General features: G+C 40.6%; 1 protein-coding gene across 1 annotated transcript; it reads right to left on the bottom strand.

The window, feature by feature from the left end:
• Nucleotides 1-5,265: 5,265 nt before the first annotated feature.
• On the bottom strand, nt 5,266-14,391 carry LOC134848508 (cytochrome b5-like). Its single transcript, XM_063865989.1, has 2 exons — nt 14,000-14,391; nt 5,266-6,121 (listed from the first exon to the last, which is right to left on the bottom strand). Exons 1-2 carry the CDS (start codon nt 14,022-14,024, stop codon nt 5,637-5,639), a joined length of 510 nt encoding a protein of 169 aa, XP_063722059.1. The 5' UTR covers nt 14,025-14,391; the 3' UTR covers nt 5,266-5,636.
• Nucleotides 14,392-14,518: the final 127 nt, after the last annotated feature.

Below are 14,518 nucleotides of genomic sequence, written 5' to 3'. Positions count from 1 at the left end.
TACTCATCGAACTTTTACGGGATGCAAGACCAAGAAAGACTATGCCAACCAAAAAGACTAGTTTCCAATTTGGATTGAGAGAAGCGCGTGAAACTGAAGGCTAGCATAAACATACAGTCATAATATTGGGATCACTTGGGGGACTTGACGTGCTGTCTATATGATACTAATGCAAATGGCACTATACTACCTTACCCTCCCCACAGGGGTGCTCTTTCCGGGTTTTTAGTTTCGGATACTCCTAAGTCGGTCCAAAGTCCCTCTAATAATTTTGAGCCCACCGTCATATGATAAAACCTTTTACACTAGTGAGTTTTGTGACAGAGGTAGCACACTCGTACAGTAATTTCAGACAAGATACACTGTCTGTTCGTCACGCTATCTTATTTTCGGTCGGGCAGATTCGTGCAAGTTCTTAGTCTAATACCAACCTTAATCTTACTCTTACATCTCCTAGTCTCAACAGATCTAGTGTATACTGGTATTTCCGAGTTAGTTCTTGGAGCTTATCCAGAAGGAGAACATCTGTAGTCTAAGATTTATTCAAATTGTTCCGGTGCTGAAACTACAAGTAGTTTCAGCACTTACAAATAAGTGTCAATGTTAGTGATGGAATATGATTGGTTAGTAAGTAAAATTTTATAGAGATAGTCTTATCAGTAATATAATTAGTTTATTAATACTAGTTTAGAACTTGTTCCACCCATCCGGAGTTTAGAGAACTTTTAGTTTTTAATTGTCTATTGTAGTGAAGGACGGGTGAGGCAATTTTCTTTTAGAGATTTGAGCAGTGACTTCTTGAAGAGAGGAGAGATGTAGTGTTTTGCATGAAGAGAAGAAGATCGTTTGTTCGTGTTTCAAATGTGGGTCTCGCTGATCGTGGATCTTCTTGGGTGAATGTATCAATACTTGAGACCGATGAAATGATGTGTTGATTTCGTCAAGCTTAGAGCGAGATTACGTGCAAGATGAAGTTTGACTTTTCCATGTGAAGTTTGACTTTTCCGTGCGAAGTGCTTTTCCGTGCGACTTTTTCGTGTGAGGTAGTTTTCTTTTAGAGATTTAGAGATTTGAGCAGTGAATTCTTGAAGAAAGGAGAGATATAGTGTTTTGGGTAAAGAGTAGAAGATCGTTTGTTCGTGTTTCAAATGTGAGTCTCGTTGATCGTAGATCTTCTTGAGTGATTGTGTCAAGACTTTAGACCGATGCAAGGATGTGTTGATTTCGTTAAGCTTAGAGCGAGACTACGTGCAAGATGAATTTTGACTCTTCCGTGTGAAGTTTGACTTTTCCGCGTGAAGTGCTTTTCCGTGTGACTTTTCCGTGTGAGGTAGTTTTCTTTTAGAGATTTGAGCAGTGAATTCTTGAAGAGAGGAGAGATGTAGTGTTTTGGGTAAAGCGTAGAAGATCGTTTGTTCGTGTTTTAAATGTTGGTCTCGTTGATCATGGATCTTCTTGGGTGATTGTGACTTCAGACCGATGCAAGGATGCGTTGATTTCGTTAAGCTTAGAGCAAGACTACGTGCAAGTTTGAATTTTCCGTGTGAAGTGCCAAGTGACTAGGATCGGTATGTGAGATCAACATCGAGTTGGCCATTGGTCTGTTTCAATGGTTTTCCTTTGCTGCGATGTTGAGTCCATACTTTAAATCCTTTGAGGGTAGTGACTACGGCAACAAACCAATAGATTTGCCATTTCAGAGTTGGAGTGTAATCGAATTTTCTTCTTTTTTTGCTTCTCGTTCCTTTGGCTCCAAGAAATTTTTACAACACATTGCATTTAAATATCTACATCCTGTTAGTGAAGTCAGTTTTGTTATGATTTATTACTAGTTATTGTCGGAAAAGCGTTTTTATTTCAGTTCGGTTTTTTTAAAGTTGTTCACCCTGGAGCCACTCTTATCGAAAATAGAGCATCGTGGTCGTAGCACATGGTGGGAGCATGTACTTCGAGTGACGTTGTTCTGTTGAGTGAGGGCAGAAAGAGTTACATTTTATGCACTTCGGGCAGAGTTCTGGTCTCAGGGTTCTGTCCTTTTCACAAAAGTAGACTAAAGTGTTTTGGTTTTTTCTTTTGACTTCTTAGTGTTAAGTATTTCATTTGGTTTCAATAAAACTTGAAAGTAAGTTTCCAAAGAATAATTTATCAAGTTTCAATCTGGGTTTAATCCGATTTGGGTGCCGTGAGACTTTTCATTGTATTCATGCTATTAGTTCACATTTCCGAAAGGGTCAGGTTTGTGGCAATTATTCTGCACTATATTATCCTACTTGCCCCTTTTGTACTGCTCTTAAGGCTGTCCTGTGTACTCGATACGATCGCAAAAAATTCTATTCCAATAAATTCACAGTAACGTCCAAACAAAAATGCTCTAAGTGGCCCGCATGTAATCCAATAACCTAATCCAAGAAAAATGTCAGCGATTCATCAGCAAAATTGCCTAATTGCAACATTGTTTCCAACGAACCCAACTAATTGAGTGTCAATCTCTCTAGAGAATCCTAATTAACCAATTACATACAGATGTTCCAAACAAGTACTCAGTTCGTCCGGATAAAATTAATAGATTCCCTATGGATCGCTATTTCTTTGAGGTACTTTGAATGACTTCGGATAAAATTATTCGATTTCCTACGGATTGCTATTTCTTTGAAGTACTTTGATCACTAGTTTCAAGAATCACTGTTCTCAACTCTGATGCAAACCAACTATCTACATAAATCGTAATCTTTCGTTTCCTTAAAGGTGGGCAATTTGTTAATCTCTATTCAGTTTTTTATTTGAGTTTTACTTATAACTTTAGTTATGGCAGTTTTAGTTTTTTATTTGAGTTATGATCGTCCAATTTCACCTCTAAACCAAGCTGTTTAATTTGCCAATCTCATGCGGTTCTTTCCTAAGTGGTCGAAAAACTACCTGGGTTGTTGGGCAGTTTTCTGTCGAGATAGTTCTTCTGGGAGGGTAGCAGAGATAGCAGAAAAAACGAACCTACCCATCATGGCCGTCATAGTTTGCATCTATGTCGCTAGCTCATTCTGCCTACTCACATGGTCATTGTGGGGCGATTTCTTTTGAAGCATTTGAGCGGCCAGTCCATCTGATTTTTTGTCAGTACTCGTCTGTAGTCTCGTTCGCCGAGCTAAGCTGAACCCAATAACCCACAAGTTTGATTTAATTAGTTTCACAAAACACATTTTACAATGTAAAATATATATCCTTTTTTCAGTTTCTGCTTCACTTCTCATTAGATAAGTTCTCTACCCATTATAAGTAAGGTGACCAATTCTCATTTCAATAGGGTTGCGGCGAAAAAAATGCCTCTTTCGGTGTTAATTGCAAGTTTTTCTATGCAATTTTAGTCCTAAGCAGCCTAAGGCCAATTGAAGATCACCCGGGGTCATTCGGGGTCAGTCCTCTATATTTGAGTTCACAATCCCAAGTGGGACCTACCTAACAACTTTCATCTATATCACATTAATATTTTCCAAGTTATCCCAGTTCTAAGGTCTCTTATCACTTTCGCCGGAATTCTGCGTAACTTGCTTATTTCCTGGTAAGGGGTATTTTTCCAAGTGCTAATAATTTCCGGTCCAGTTGCCAGATTTTGATCAAACTATAACCCATGATATCTCTCGTCAGTACCTATCAAATCGCAAAGTTTTGGCTCCCTACGTTCGGTAGGGGCCGAGAAATGACTCTAGCGCAGGGAGGTCCAGAATTTTGCAAGCCCGGGTGAAATTATCTCTAGTACCCGTCCTGTAACTTCATAAAATTAATTTCTTAGATTCAATTTTTTTTTTTGGGGGGGTGTTGCCATATCGGTACCGTCCTACATGTTTCGCCAGAGGAGAGACTAATTGTTTCAAGACTCGAACAATTTTGATATTGGTCACTTGCTAGCTTTTCTATTTATCGTTTTGGTAAGTTGATGCCCAGCTATGTACTTTTCATTAACCGTTAGTATACTGCTGTTAAATTTGAGATATTTTGTGAAAATCGTCCTCCCACACGCCATATAAAGTATACGATTTCTAGGACGGGCTAAATTTCCGCTAACGCATTAATAGGGTGACCCTGACAGCATCTCACTGATGGGTTGCTAATTTCAAACTTGACGCACAGAGGCGAGAACACGGCCAAAAAAATAACTTCCGCGAGAACACGAACTCAAAGCAGCTCTATCAAGTAAAATAAGAAAAAGTAGAAATCAGATTCGAATAAGCAAAAACTCCGCTACGTGTCGAACTAGAAACTGCGACCTAACAAACTTGAGTCTCACGCACTAACCACTCAGCCACAGATGCTTAAAATTCCCAAAAACGAGCCATCAATAATGCAGCTACATATGAAAATAAATTGCCAACTCGACGTAGCACCAAAGACAAAAAGACAATTATGTAGCTATGAGATTGCGTCGATGTAGCAAAAGTAGCCCCAAATACAAAAAGACAATTTTGTAGCTATTAGGTTGCAAAGCATAAAACCAAACTATACATTTAAAAAAAAAAACGAGATACATTGAGTTGGAAAACTTCTGAAATCGATCTTTGTACTGTTGTTTGAAACACAACTTTTTTCAGTTCATTTAACGAATTAAAAATGCATCAGCTGTGTTAACTTTTTTTAAATGCCATGTCAAAGCACAAATGATAATATACTGCCGCCTCAACCTACCCATTCATAAGCCCCACTAAAAAAGAGCACTTTTATTTTTATTTGCATTTTGGATTGGTAAAAAAATAAAGTTCGTACTAATACACTTTGCGTCCCAAGTAATAAAAAAACATCGAACTCAAGCAGTAAAATTTCCTATCCATTCCAATATACGATATTGCTTAAACGTGCAAAAATTCTAAACATGTCAAAATAATGCGCTGAAAAAGCTTAAGCATGGCGAGTATCTATTCTTAAAATAGTAGTGGGTCGAATTCCTGATGGGTCGAATCCTTGAGGCATGAAAAATTCAGAAGATCATCAAACCTGTCAAAAAACACTGACTTGTTATTTGGAAAATCTCTTCGAATTTTCAAGAAAATGATGCCCTTGAAGCTCTTTGGACATCCAGAACATTTCACGATTGACGCTTTTCTGCTAAAGTTGATCCAATTTGAGAAACTGAATCAAAAAGTAAATTTTTTATTGCGCTGGGAAATCTGAAAATGAAATACAACTTTCGAAACTAGAAGTTGATCACGTTTTACGTGACCTTTACACGTTTGCTGCTCTACAGTGGAGTTCGGCTATCTCTTAAAAACTGAAATCAAATGAAATAAAAAAATAAATTCAAACCACGGGAAACCAAATTTGAGTGTGATTAAAATTTAAGACTTTTTCTGAAAGAAAAACAAAAACCATCACGACCTATATAAGAGTAATTACTACGTTCATTGACACTTGGAAAACTGAAATTGAGAATCTTCCGGCGAACACAGACTGACGAGTATAATTAATGAGGCATTAAAAACGGGCAGATAAACTCTGAGCTTCAAAGCCAGAGGGAAAACTGAATTATGAATACAATGTACATACACATACAAATATAAAACCATCAAGCTATTAGATGCCAGACTCAAGTCCATTGTGCCCTCAAAATGAAAACAAGATAATAGTCTATGTTACATTAATTCAGTCCAACTTCAATACAATGTTTTGTATGCTGCCACGCCCATCAACGCCAACCCCAGGCCAACAAAAAACTGATTGAGCCAGGAGCGTTCAGACGAGTCGCCGGCGCTGCTCCCAGAACCCGAGGATCCCCATTTTGAGCCGCCCTTCTGCTTCTTCTTCCTCTTCTGGTCCCGGGGGTGCACTTCTCCTATGAGGTACTGTCGCATCATCTCCCTGGCGTCGCTGGAGTGTCCGACGTCTTCGAAGGGGGTGGAGGCGTCCTGGCCGCCCTGCTCGAACAGGATCTCCTCTCCGCCGGGGTGTTCGAGGGTGAAGTTGGTGATGTCGTACACTAGATTGTCCACCACTATCCACAGGGAGCCCACAGTAGAGTGTGGCCCGATCTCCTCCATCGTGTAGTACTTGGCCCCTGTGTCTGCATTGTGAGTCAGCTCCTCCTCCTCCTCCTCCCCATCCTTCTCTTCTCCATTCTCCTCTCCTGCTGCGGTTGGCACTGAAACAAGAGGAAAGAAATGAAGCCGCATTACTCATTGAACTTCTACGGGATGCAAGTCAAGAAAGACTATGCCAACCAAAAAGACTAGTTTCCAATTTAGATAGAGAGAAGCGCGTGAAACTGAAGCTAAGAACAAACAGACAATCATAATCATGGGATCCAGTGGGGGAACTGACCTGCTGTCTATATGGTACTAATGCAGTTGGCACTACTACCTTACCCTCCCCACAGGGGTTCTCTTTCCGGGTTTTTAGTTTCGGATACTACTAAGTCGGTCCAAAGTCCCTCTAATAATTTTGAGCCCACAATCATATTATCACATCTTTCACATTAGTAACGACTGAGAAGCACTCTGATTAGCATAAAAAGAAGTAACACGCAATTTGTAATGAGCTTAACAGCAAAAACTTATTCCAACGCCTTTTCTCTGCTCACCGAAATTGTTTTGCAATTAAGGTCTTGAAGTTATAGAGTTGCAAAAAGTTCGAACAGACAGAATAAATTAAAAAGAGCAAATAGCTAGACAACAACGTAAAATTGAAATAAACATAGCGTCGAAAGTTCATAGAGCAGAGTTTTCGCCCAAAACCTATAACGACGGCAGGTAATTATAGAGAGTTGCAAGAAGTTCGAACAGAAAGAGCAATCGTACCATTTTGACAGATTTTTGCATGCAATTTTTTTTCATTTCAGACTAACTTGAGATACAAAATCGGAGTGGAAAATTTCATTTCGCATGCAAAATTTTTCCAAACAGGTCAATTGCTCATTTTAATTAATTTTGTCAGTCCGAACTTTTAGCCACTAATTATACATCCGAAGCGTCGAATGGTAAACCTTAAAAGGAAAAAAATTGCTCAGGGTGGCTAATGTGTTTCTGCGATTAGTTTCCAATTTATGAATGATTTGATCATCTTCAATTCCGTTTTTTTTTTGGGCGGACTGATCTGTTTTTTTTTGTAGAAATTGACTCCTTGATAATCGTCTCTGCAAAACATGATAATCGGTAGATTTCAATTTTTCAACTAATTTTGCAAACTTTTTTATAGTAAAAACTGGAATTTCATAGCAGTATTTAAAACTTAGGCTAGTATAATCATCGGATAATCGACGATCTCGTATTTTGAATTTGGTCTGACAAAAAATTCAAGGTTGTTCGACTTCAGATTTATCATGCAAAAAACAACGCCGAAAATCACTGATTGCCTACGTTAATTAAATCTGTCTGACCGATGTTATTGCTACTAATTATATATTCAAAAATAGTGACCTCTGCAAAAGCGCGATCATTTTGGTTCGCTCTTTGACAGTTCAAACCCAGTTCAAAATTTCAACTCAATTTCACTATCTCAAGGTCAAAATAAAACATTGTCCGATACATATATTGAAAGCTACAACACTCGACCACCGCGCTGACGATTAATTGCGGTGCTAGTTTTTGCACCGAGAAAAAAAAACACTGACATATGTTTTCCCACAATAAACAACGGAAGGAACAGATCAATTTTCGTCTAAAAACATCAATTGGATCAATCAGCCGGTTTTAACTCAACTTGAATAGCTCTCTTTGCCATATTATTTAACTGCCTACGCAATGTGTTATTGAAAACAGAAATATTCCGAAATCCTTTGAAAGACAACGGTATAATCACAAAAACAGAACGAAATAGAAAAAGATGAAAGTTTTCACGCTATCTCGTGATTGTGACTTTCTATTTCGTTTGACTGTTCGAGGAAGTATATTGCATTATTGCACTATTTTTGTGATTAAACGCCTTTCGAAGCCTTTCGAAGGCTTTCTGAATACTTCTGTTTTCATAAAAATATTACGTAAGCAGTGAAATAGTATGGCAAAAAGAGCATTCCAGAGAGATAGCGTGAAAAATTTATCAAGGTATGTAAACTGTTCGAACTTCTACATGTGTTTGATGCCAGATAAGCACTTATATATTGCAGCACGGAATTTGTTCAAATATTGACAATGCGTGTCTCGACTTGATCACAAAATTTTTCGATGCAATACGTCGCTGTCTTATCCACTACATGCAAAAAGCTTGAAAACAACAAACAGACAGTATAAAATATATGAACTACCAAAAAATGAACTTTAAACAATTATTGACACGGGTCCCAGGGTATTTTCAATTTAAAAATCCCTGAGATTTCCCGGCTTTCCCTGACATTCGCTTAACAAATCCCTGACATTTGCATAACGATGTGCCTCTAAATTCCAAAACATTTCCTTGGAAAATAATCAATTTCCTTCACAAATTTAACACTTTCTGCTTTTTATGCTCAATTTCCAAATCCAGCATTTCTTTGTCCTGTTTCACTTGTTGCTCGATTGTTTGGCGTTTCTTCTGCAATGCCGAAAGTTCGCTTAAGATCTTCCGCTTCACAGCAGAAACAGCTTCCTTCTGTGCGCTCCTTCATGCCATTGAGAATGATGCTCTCATTAATCGAAAAACCTCCTTCGACGCGCCCATTATCATGGGACAATCTCAAGATCAATTCTAGAGGTTTAAGAAAGTCAGAGTCATTTTTGACATAAGAACCCATAAACCCTGTTTTATATCGAGAAATATTTAGCAGCTTTTAAGAATTCTTTGTCAAGAAGCAAATTCTTGAATTCTTTCTTTGATTATATCAGCAACATCCAAAAGGATGTAGCCGTCCTCAAATAGCATCTGAAACAGACTTTCAGCTCTAGATTCAGCAACTTTTGAATTCGTAGCCATCAGGATTGGCGATAAACCTGGCTCCCTGATCAAAGTAAATACAATGCACGTCTAGTCAGCCTTTGTTGCCGACAGATGCTACACTTTGCCGAGAACGTGTCATTTGGAACGCGGTTGATCCAATCTACAAAATCTGGAAAGTCGCTGAGATTTTCCCATTCGAGACAGTAATGCGTTTTCCTGCTTGACATAAATTTCAAGCTGAAAATAAGAGCCAACATAATTATATACTACTTAATGTCATTAGCAGGCCTTGACTCGAATTCTCTGGCTTTTCCCGGTTTCCCCTGACAATTTATAATTCCCTGACATTTCCTGGTTTTCCCTGACGCATGTGACCTCATGTATTGAATAAAAAAGCATCAAAAATACGGAAACTTTTAAAAGGTGAATCAAATTTGAACAAGCGCAACTTATTGACAAAAATAGTGCTTCCACAACTAATTCTTATTTCTCCTAATTACCAAATAGTTCGAAAAATATGAAACTTAAAATAATTTCATTTATTTAAAGCAAAGGCGAAGCTGCTCTCGCTAATGAAAGCAAAAATTTGCGAAAAAAATAAATATGCCTTGAAAGATAAAACATAGCCAACAGACAATTTGAAAAAAGACAATTAACGCCAAGAAACACGGAAGAAAAAATGACAATAAAGCTCTGAGTTTCAAGAAAAATTATGATTGAAAAAACTTTTGATAAAATTAACTTAATTTGAGAAAACTGGATCAATAGCAAAAAAATTTACTCCGCTGCGGAGTCTGAAAATTAAAATTCACATTCGAAATTAGAAGTAAATGACGTTTATCGTGACCATCACACTATTGATAGTGAATTTACCTTCCATTAATGGAGCTTAAAAAGAAATCGGAAGTCAAACCGAATCAAAGTCAAACGGTGGGGTCCAGACGACGCCGCCTTCAAGTGGTGGACCCGACATCCTGGCTTGCCAGGTTGCAAATGGCGTCAAGCACCCCCCCCCCCCTCCCGTGGGTCAGGGGAAGCTCAGAACTCCCCGGGTTTTCGGTTACGGAGCGTCTGAAGCCGGCCAGGCTGCTCCGTCTGCTCATACTCACCCTACTCCTAGGATCCAGCATTAACCCTATCCCCGGTCCCTACAAATGTTCACCCTCTAGCCTAAGCATTCGTAGAAACCAAGCCAGTGTCTGGTGCCACATATGTGGCTGGATACATTTTAAATGCAGTGGCCTCAAATTTTTAAAAAGAATATAACGGGTTTTTACTGCCCCCATTGCAATTCTACTCTCATTTTAACCCCAACCCCCCCCCCCCCACCCGGAACCAAAGCGCCATCCACCACCTCTCACCAAGTAACGGTTCCCACAAGCCAATCCTTGTCCACAGCCCCTTCTGCAACCAATTCCCAGACCAAACAATGAAACATGAATCCACACAATACGAAGAAGTAAGTTTAAAAACCGACGGAACACTTGAGGCTATGTGTATATCAGCGGTAGCCGGTACGTCGAAACTTCGTATTAGTAATTTTCATATCCCCCTAGATCTAGTTGTCCCCCCAGTTATACTGCGTGCCTCACTGATCTCCTGATTCCAGGCGACGCTCTTGTCCTCGGGGATGCAAACGCCCACTCTTCCCTCTCGAACTCAAACTTAGAAGAAGATCAACGTGGCCAATTACTCTCAAATGGAATAACTGAATCCACGTACGTCCCCCTCCCCCTAAATGATGACACCCAAACTATAGTACCTTTTAATTGTTTATCCTCTGATGCACAATTCTCCTCCCCTGACATCTCCCTAGCTTCGCAGAGCCTTTTACTTCCTTCGTCCTGGACCCTTATTAAATCTCTACGCTCCGACCACCTCCCCATACTTATCGAATTACACCTAGAAAACAATAAACTTTTCTCCGAAAAAAAAAACATTCATCAACTTCCTCAGGGCTGATTGGCTGCAATTTACCGACAAGATTGAGTCGGGTTGCCTTGCCTCGAGGTTTCCTTCTTCAGTTACGGCCGAGAGAAATGCTTTCGGGATCTGGCACTGAAGGCAGCACGCCACCACATCCCCTCCGGGCGCCACCGCCATTACACCCCGACTCTTTCTCCTGAGTTAGCCTCTCTTGGTGCTGAAGGAGATCTCGGTCGCAACAAAAATCATCCCACGGAACCTACACAGCACTCTCATTTCACTCCTTCCGAATTGAACTCCCAACCCCTCAATCAGACAACGAAAGACAGGAGAAACAAATGGCGTAATTTCCTCCAGACCTGTGATTACCGCTTTGGAGCCATAAATTTCTGGAAATTGGTACGCTCCCTAAACGGATCCAGGCCTGTGGTAGGAGGGCACCCTATTCAATCTGAATCAAAAACAATCTCGTCAGGCACAGGCATAGCCAAGCTTTCAACAAGCAGTTTACAAATGCCAGGAATCAGGGTTTCAGATAAGCTACTTCGGAAAACCAGACGCAAAATAGCCAAGCTCACCCTGTTAGATAGCCCACTTTCACTCCCCTACAAACTAAACAAGCCATAGCGGACAGCAAACCTTCGCGAGCTCTTGGTCCGGATGGCCTTTGCAACGTTCCCTTAAAACACCTGTGACCCATAGCTCTTGAATATTTAACTCTTCTTTTTAATATATCGCTGTCTGAAATTATTATCCCTCGAATTTGGAAAATTTGAGGATAATCCCCCTACCCAAACCCGAAAAGGACCATCAATTATCCACTTCTTATAGGCCCATCTCTTAACTCTGCCCCGCTGTTAAAGTTTTAGGAAGGCTCATCCATCTTTTCTTAACATAGCATCTCCCTGCCGCCACACATCAACATGGTTTTCGTCCTTTCCACTCTAACACTACTGCGCTTTCCGCAATAGAATTTTTTGCCACAGACGGTTTTAATCAAAATCGCCTACCCTCACGCAACTTTCTCGCTACGCTTGACTTCTCGAAGGCTTTTGATATAATGTGTCATCGTACTCTCCTCGAACTAATTCATGACACACCGCTCCGCTCCCGAGAAGTATTGTTCAATGGCTGAGTAATTATTTGAACGGCCGACAAGCCACCACATTTTTTAACAACCAAGAATCCCCCCACTCTGGAGTTCCCCAGGGCTCTGTTCTTTAGCCCACTTTTTTATTTTACGTCCATGACGCTCCCACACCTCCCGATAATGTTCGTCTCACATCTTACGCTGACGATTTCCATCCGTTTTCCCAAAGCCCTGATGTAGAGGCAGCATCTCGATCGTTGAACGATTACCTTCATCATCTTTTTAATTTTTCACTTCTAGGAAGTTATCTTTCGCGTCCTCTAAAGGATCAGTTACCCTTTTTTCACCGTACAATAAAGATTTAACAAAACACGCAGTGTACTTTTAAACAACAAGCCACTACCTCGTAACAAAAACCCAAAAATTTTAGGGGTTACCTTTGACCCAACCTTATGCTTTGCAGCATATTGTAAAAGATCCGCCCACAAGGCTCGCAGCTTGATAGGTGTCCTGAAAGCGTTGTCAGGATCCTCTTAGGGACAGTCTAAAGAAACCCTCCTCTTAACCTACAAAGCTTTAATACGCCCCATTTTAGATTATGCCTCCCCTGCTTGGTCACATGCTGTCAGCAAAACCTCCATTAATCACCTGCAGGTTACCGAAAATCAAGCCCTCAGATTTATTACCGGCTCGACATTCATGAGTTCCACTGCCCACCTGCACAGTGAGGTCGAGATCCTAAATGTTCCGAATCACCACACTCTCTTAACCTCTCAATTTTTTCATCTCGTCATATCGCTCCCATCACCACTCACACCCCACACCTCCACGTCAAGTTCGACAATCGATTTTAAGCGCTTTTAAAGGAGATGTTGACTCCGTTTTAACCAATCCTAACTCTTCACTCAATCTTAATAACCCAGAAGAAATTTCCATTTCCGTTTTTAACCACCACAAGTCCCTTTTAGAACAACCACACAAATCTAGTAACCAAGTTCCTCGCAGAAATCCCTCCCTCCAAAATAATTTGTATACCGCCCCCTAAGGTTGACCACACAGAAAAATCTCTTCCCAGAACTACCCGCTGTAAACTCTCCTAACTCCGGTCTGGTTACAGCCGGCTTTTAAAGAAATACCTCTCCCGACTAGACAACAAAGTTTCCCCACTATGCCCGGACTGTCACCTAGCACACCACACTAATTGCCAAGTTTTTAACTACCCCAACAATCCCTCCCCACTCACTCCCGCAGACCTGTGGCTTAGGCCGGCGGAAGTTGCGAAGTTCCTTAGCCTGGAGACGGACGAGCCCAACCCGACCAACGTGGGCTAATGAAGGAAAAGAAGAATGAAAGAAAGAAAGTCAAACCGCGCTTTAAAAAAATCAGAAGTCAACGCAAAAAATGGAGTTTGAGTGAACAACTTCTAATTTTCCTTAAAAAAAATCGCGACCTATACAAGACTACACTACGATCATCGACAGTACTTCATCTTTTAACTTTCCGGCCAAACCAACAACACTAACAATAGACGACCTATGAGATCAACCTGTCGAAGTCGCTAACTGGCTTCAATTATAACATCTGGACAGGAGGGGTTTGTAGGTTCCCCAGAAACAAAAACCAACTCACATCAGGAGTTTTTCTCGGTTCTCCGCACTAATTAAAAACTTCCCGCCAGAACTGGGCACGGGAGTTTCGCTCAGTTCGCCTTAACAAAACTGCTCGCCTTTACTCAGGACTGGAATAGGGTGCTTTCCCGCATTTAGCGAACCGTGGGATTGCCACAGTCACTGTTTGACAGACGAGAGGACGCCACAAATCAATCTCCACAATTACAATTGGGGAGTGTTGGAAATAATCGACAAAAGCAAGTTGGTGCTGCAGACGAATCGATGCTTGTGGGCAGCTACTAACAACAAACAACATCATCGACTGTTGAAATCCTGCCCTCCACGGGACTCGTCACTCAGACTTGCAGATTGAGAAACTAATGTCAATACAATTACGCCATCGACTCTTGCTATCTTGAGCACTAGATATGAATGACGGGGGAAAAACATTGAAAACACGTTCAACTCCAGCCCCACCACGCCAAAAAACATGCAAATAAATTGTCATATTTTCGAACTTTTTGAAATGCACAACAGACAAAGTTACCTTCGTCTTTGACGTCTTGATCCATGTGGAAGGACGATAATGCTGCTGCTAATGGGTTGGGAATGTGCTCGGATCAGTCCCGACCAGATCAGTTCCAGGAACTGTAGAGAAGCGACTGAACCGCCGCCTTCTGAGTAGGACTGAGCGAGTTGGTTTCAGTTGTTTTAGTTTCTGTTCTCAGGGCTGAACTTTGGAGAAATCTCACCCACCCAAAATAGCACGTCTCGATTGAAGCTTGCTGCAGAATTGCTTGAAAGGTGAACAGAATTGCTCACAAACTCAGCCACATTCTACTATATGCTGGCCCTCTCATCGCTATGTAATCTCTACAACAAATCAATGCTCCTGAATATTGCATTCACAAATTCTGAAACTAACACGCAACCCATTAATTCACTTGAACCCAAACTATGCAGAAAAGAACAGTTTGAACAGCCATAGTATTATAATATGCAAAACCCTTTCTAGCCTGAACACATTGAATGGGCACTGCCTTAACTAGTAACACGAAGAGAGCTT

The sequence above is a fragment of the Symsagittifera roscoffensis genome, chromosome 6, assembly GCF_963678635.1.
Source record: "Symsagittifera roscoffensis chromosome 6, txSymRosc1.1, whole genome shotgun sequence".
Lineage (NCBI taxonomy): Eukaryota > Metazoa > Xenacoelomorpha > Acoela > Convolutidae > Symsagittifera > Symsagittifera roscoffensis.
This window is presented reverse-complemented; position numbering and strand designations above follow the sequence as displayed.

Excerpts from the sequence above, each read along its gene's own strand:
- LOC134848508 (XM_063865989.1), bottom strand. The coding sequence starts at position 14,024 with ATGGATCAAGACGTCAAAGACGAAG. Across the intron at positions 6,122-13,999 it reads TCAAGACGTCAAAGACGAAG|TGCCAACCGCAGCAGGAGAG; the intron begins GTAACTTTGTCT and ends CTCTTGTTTCAG.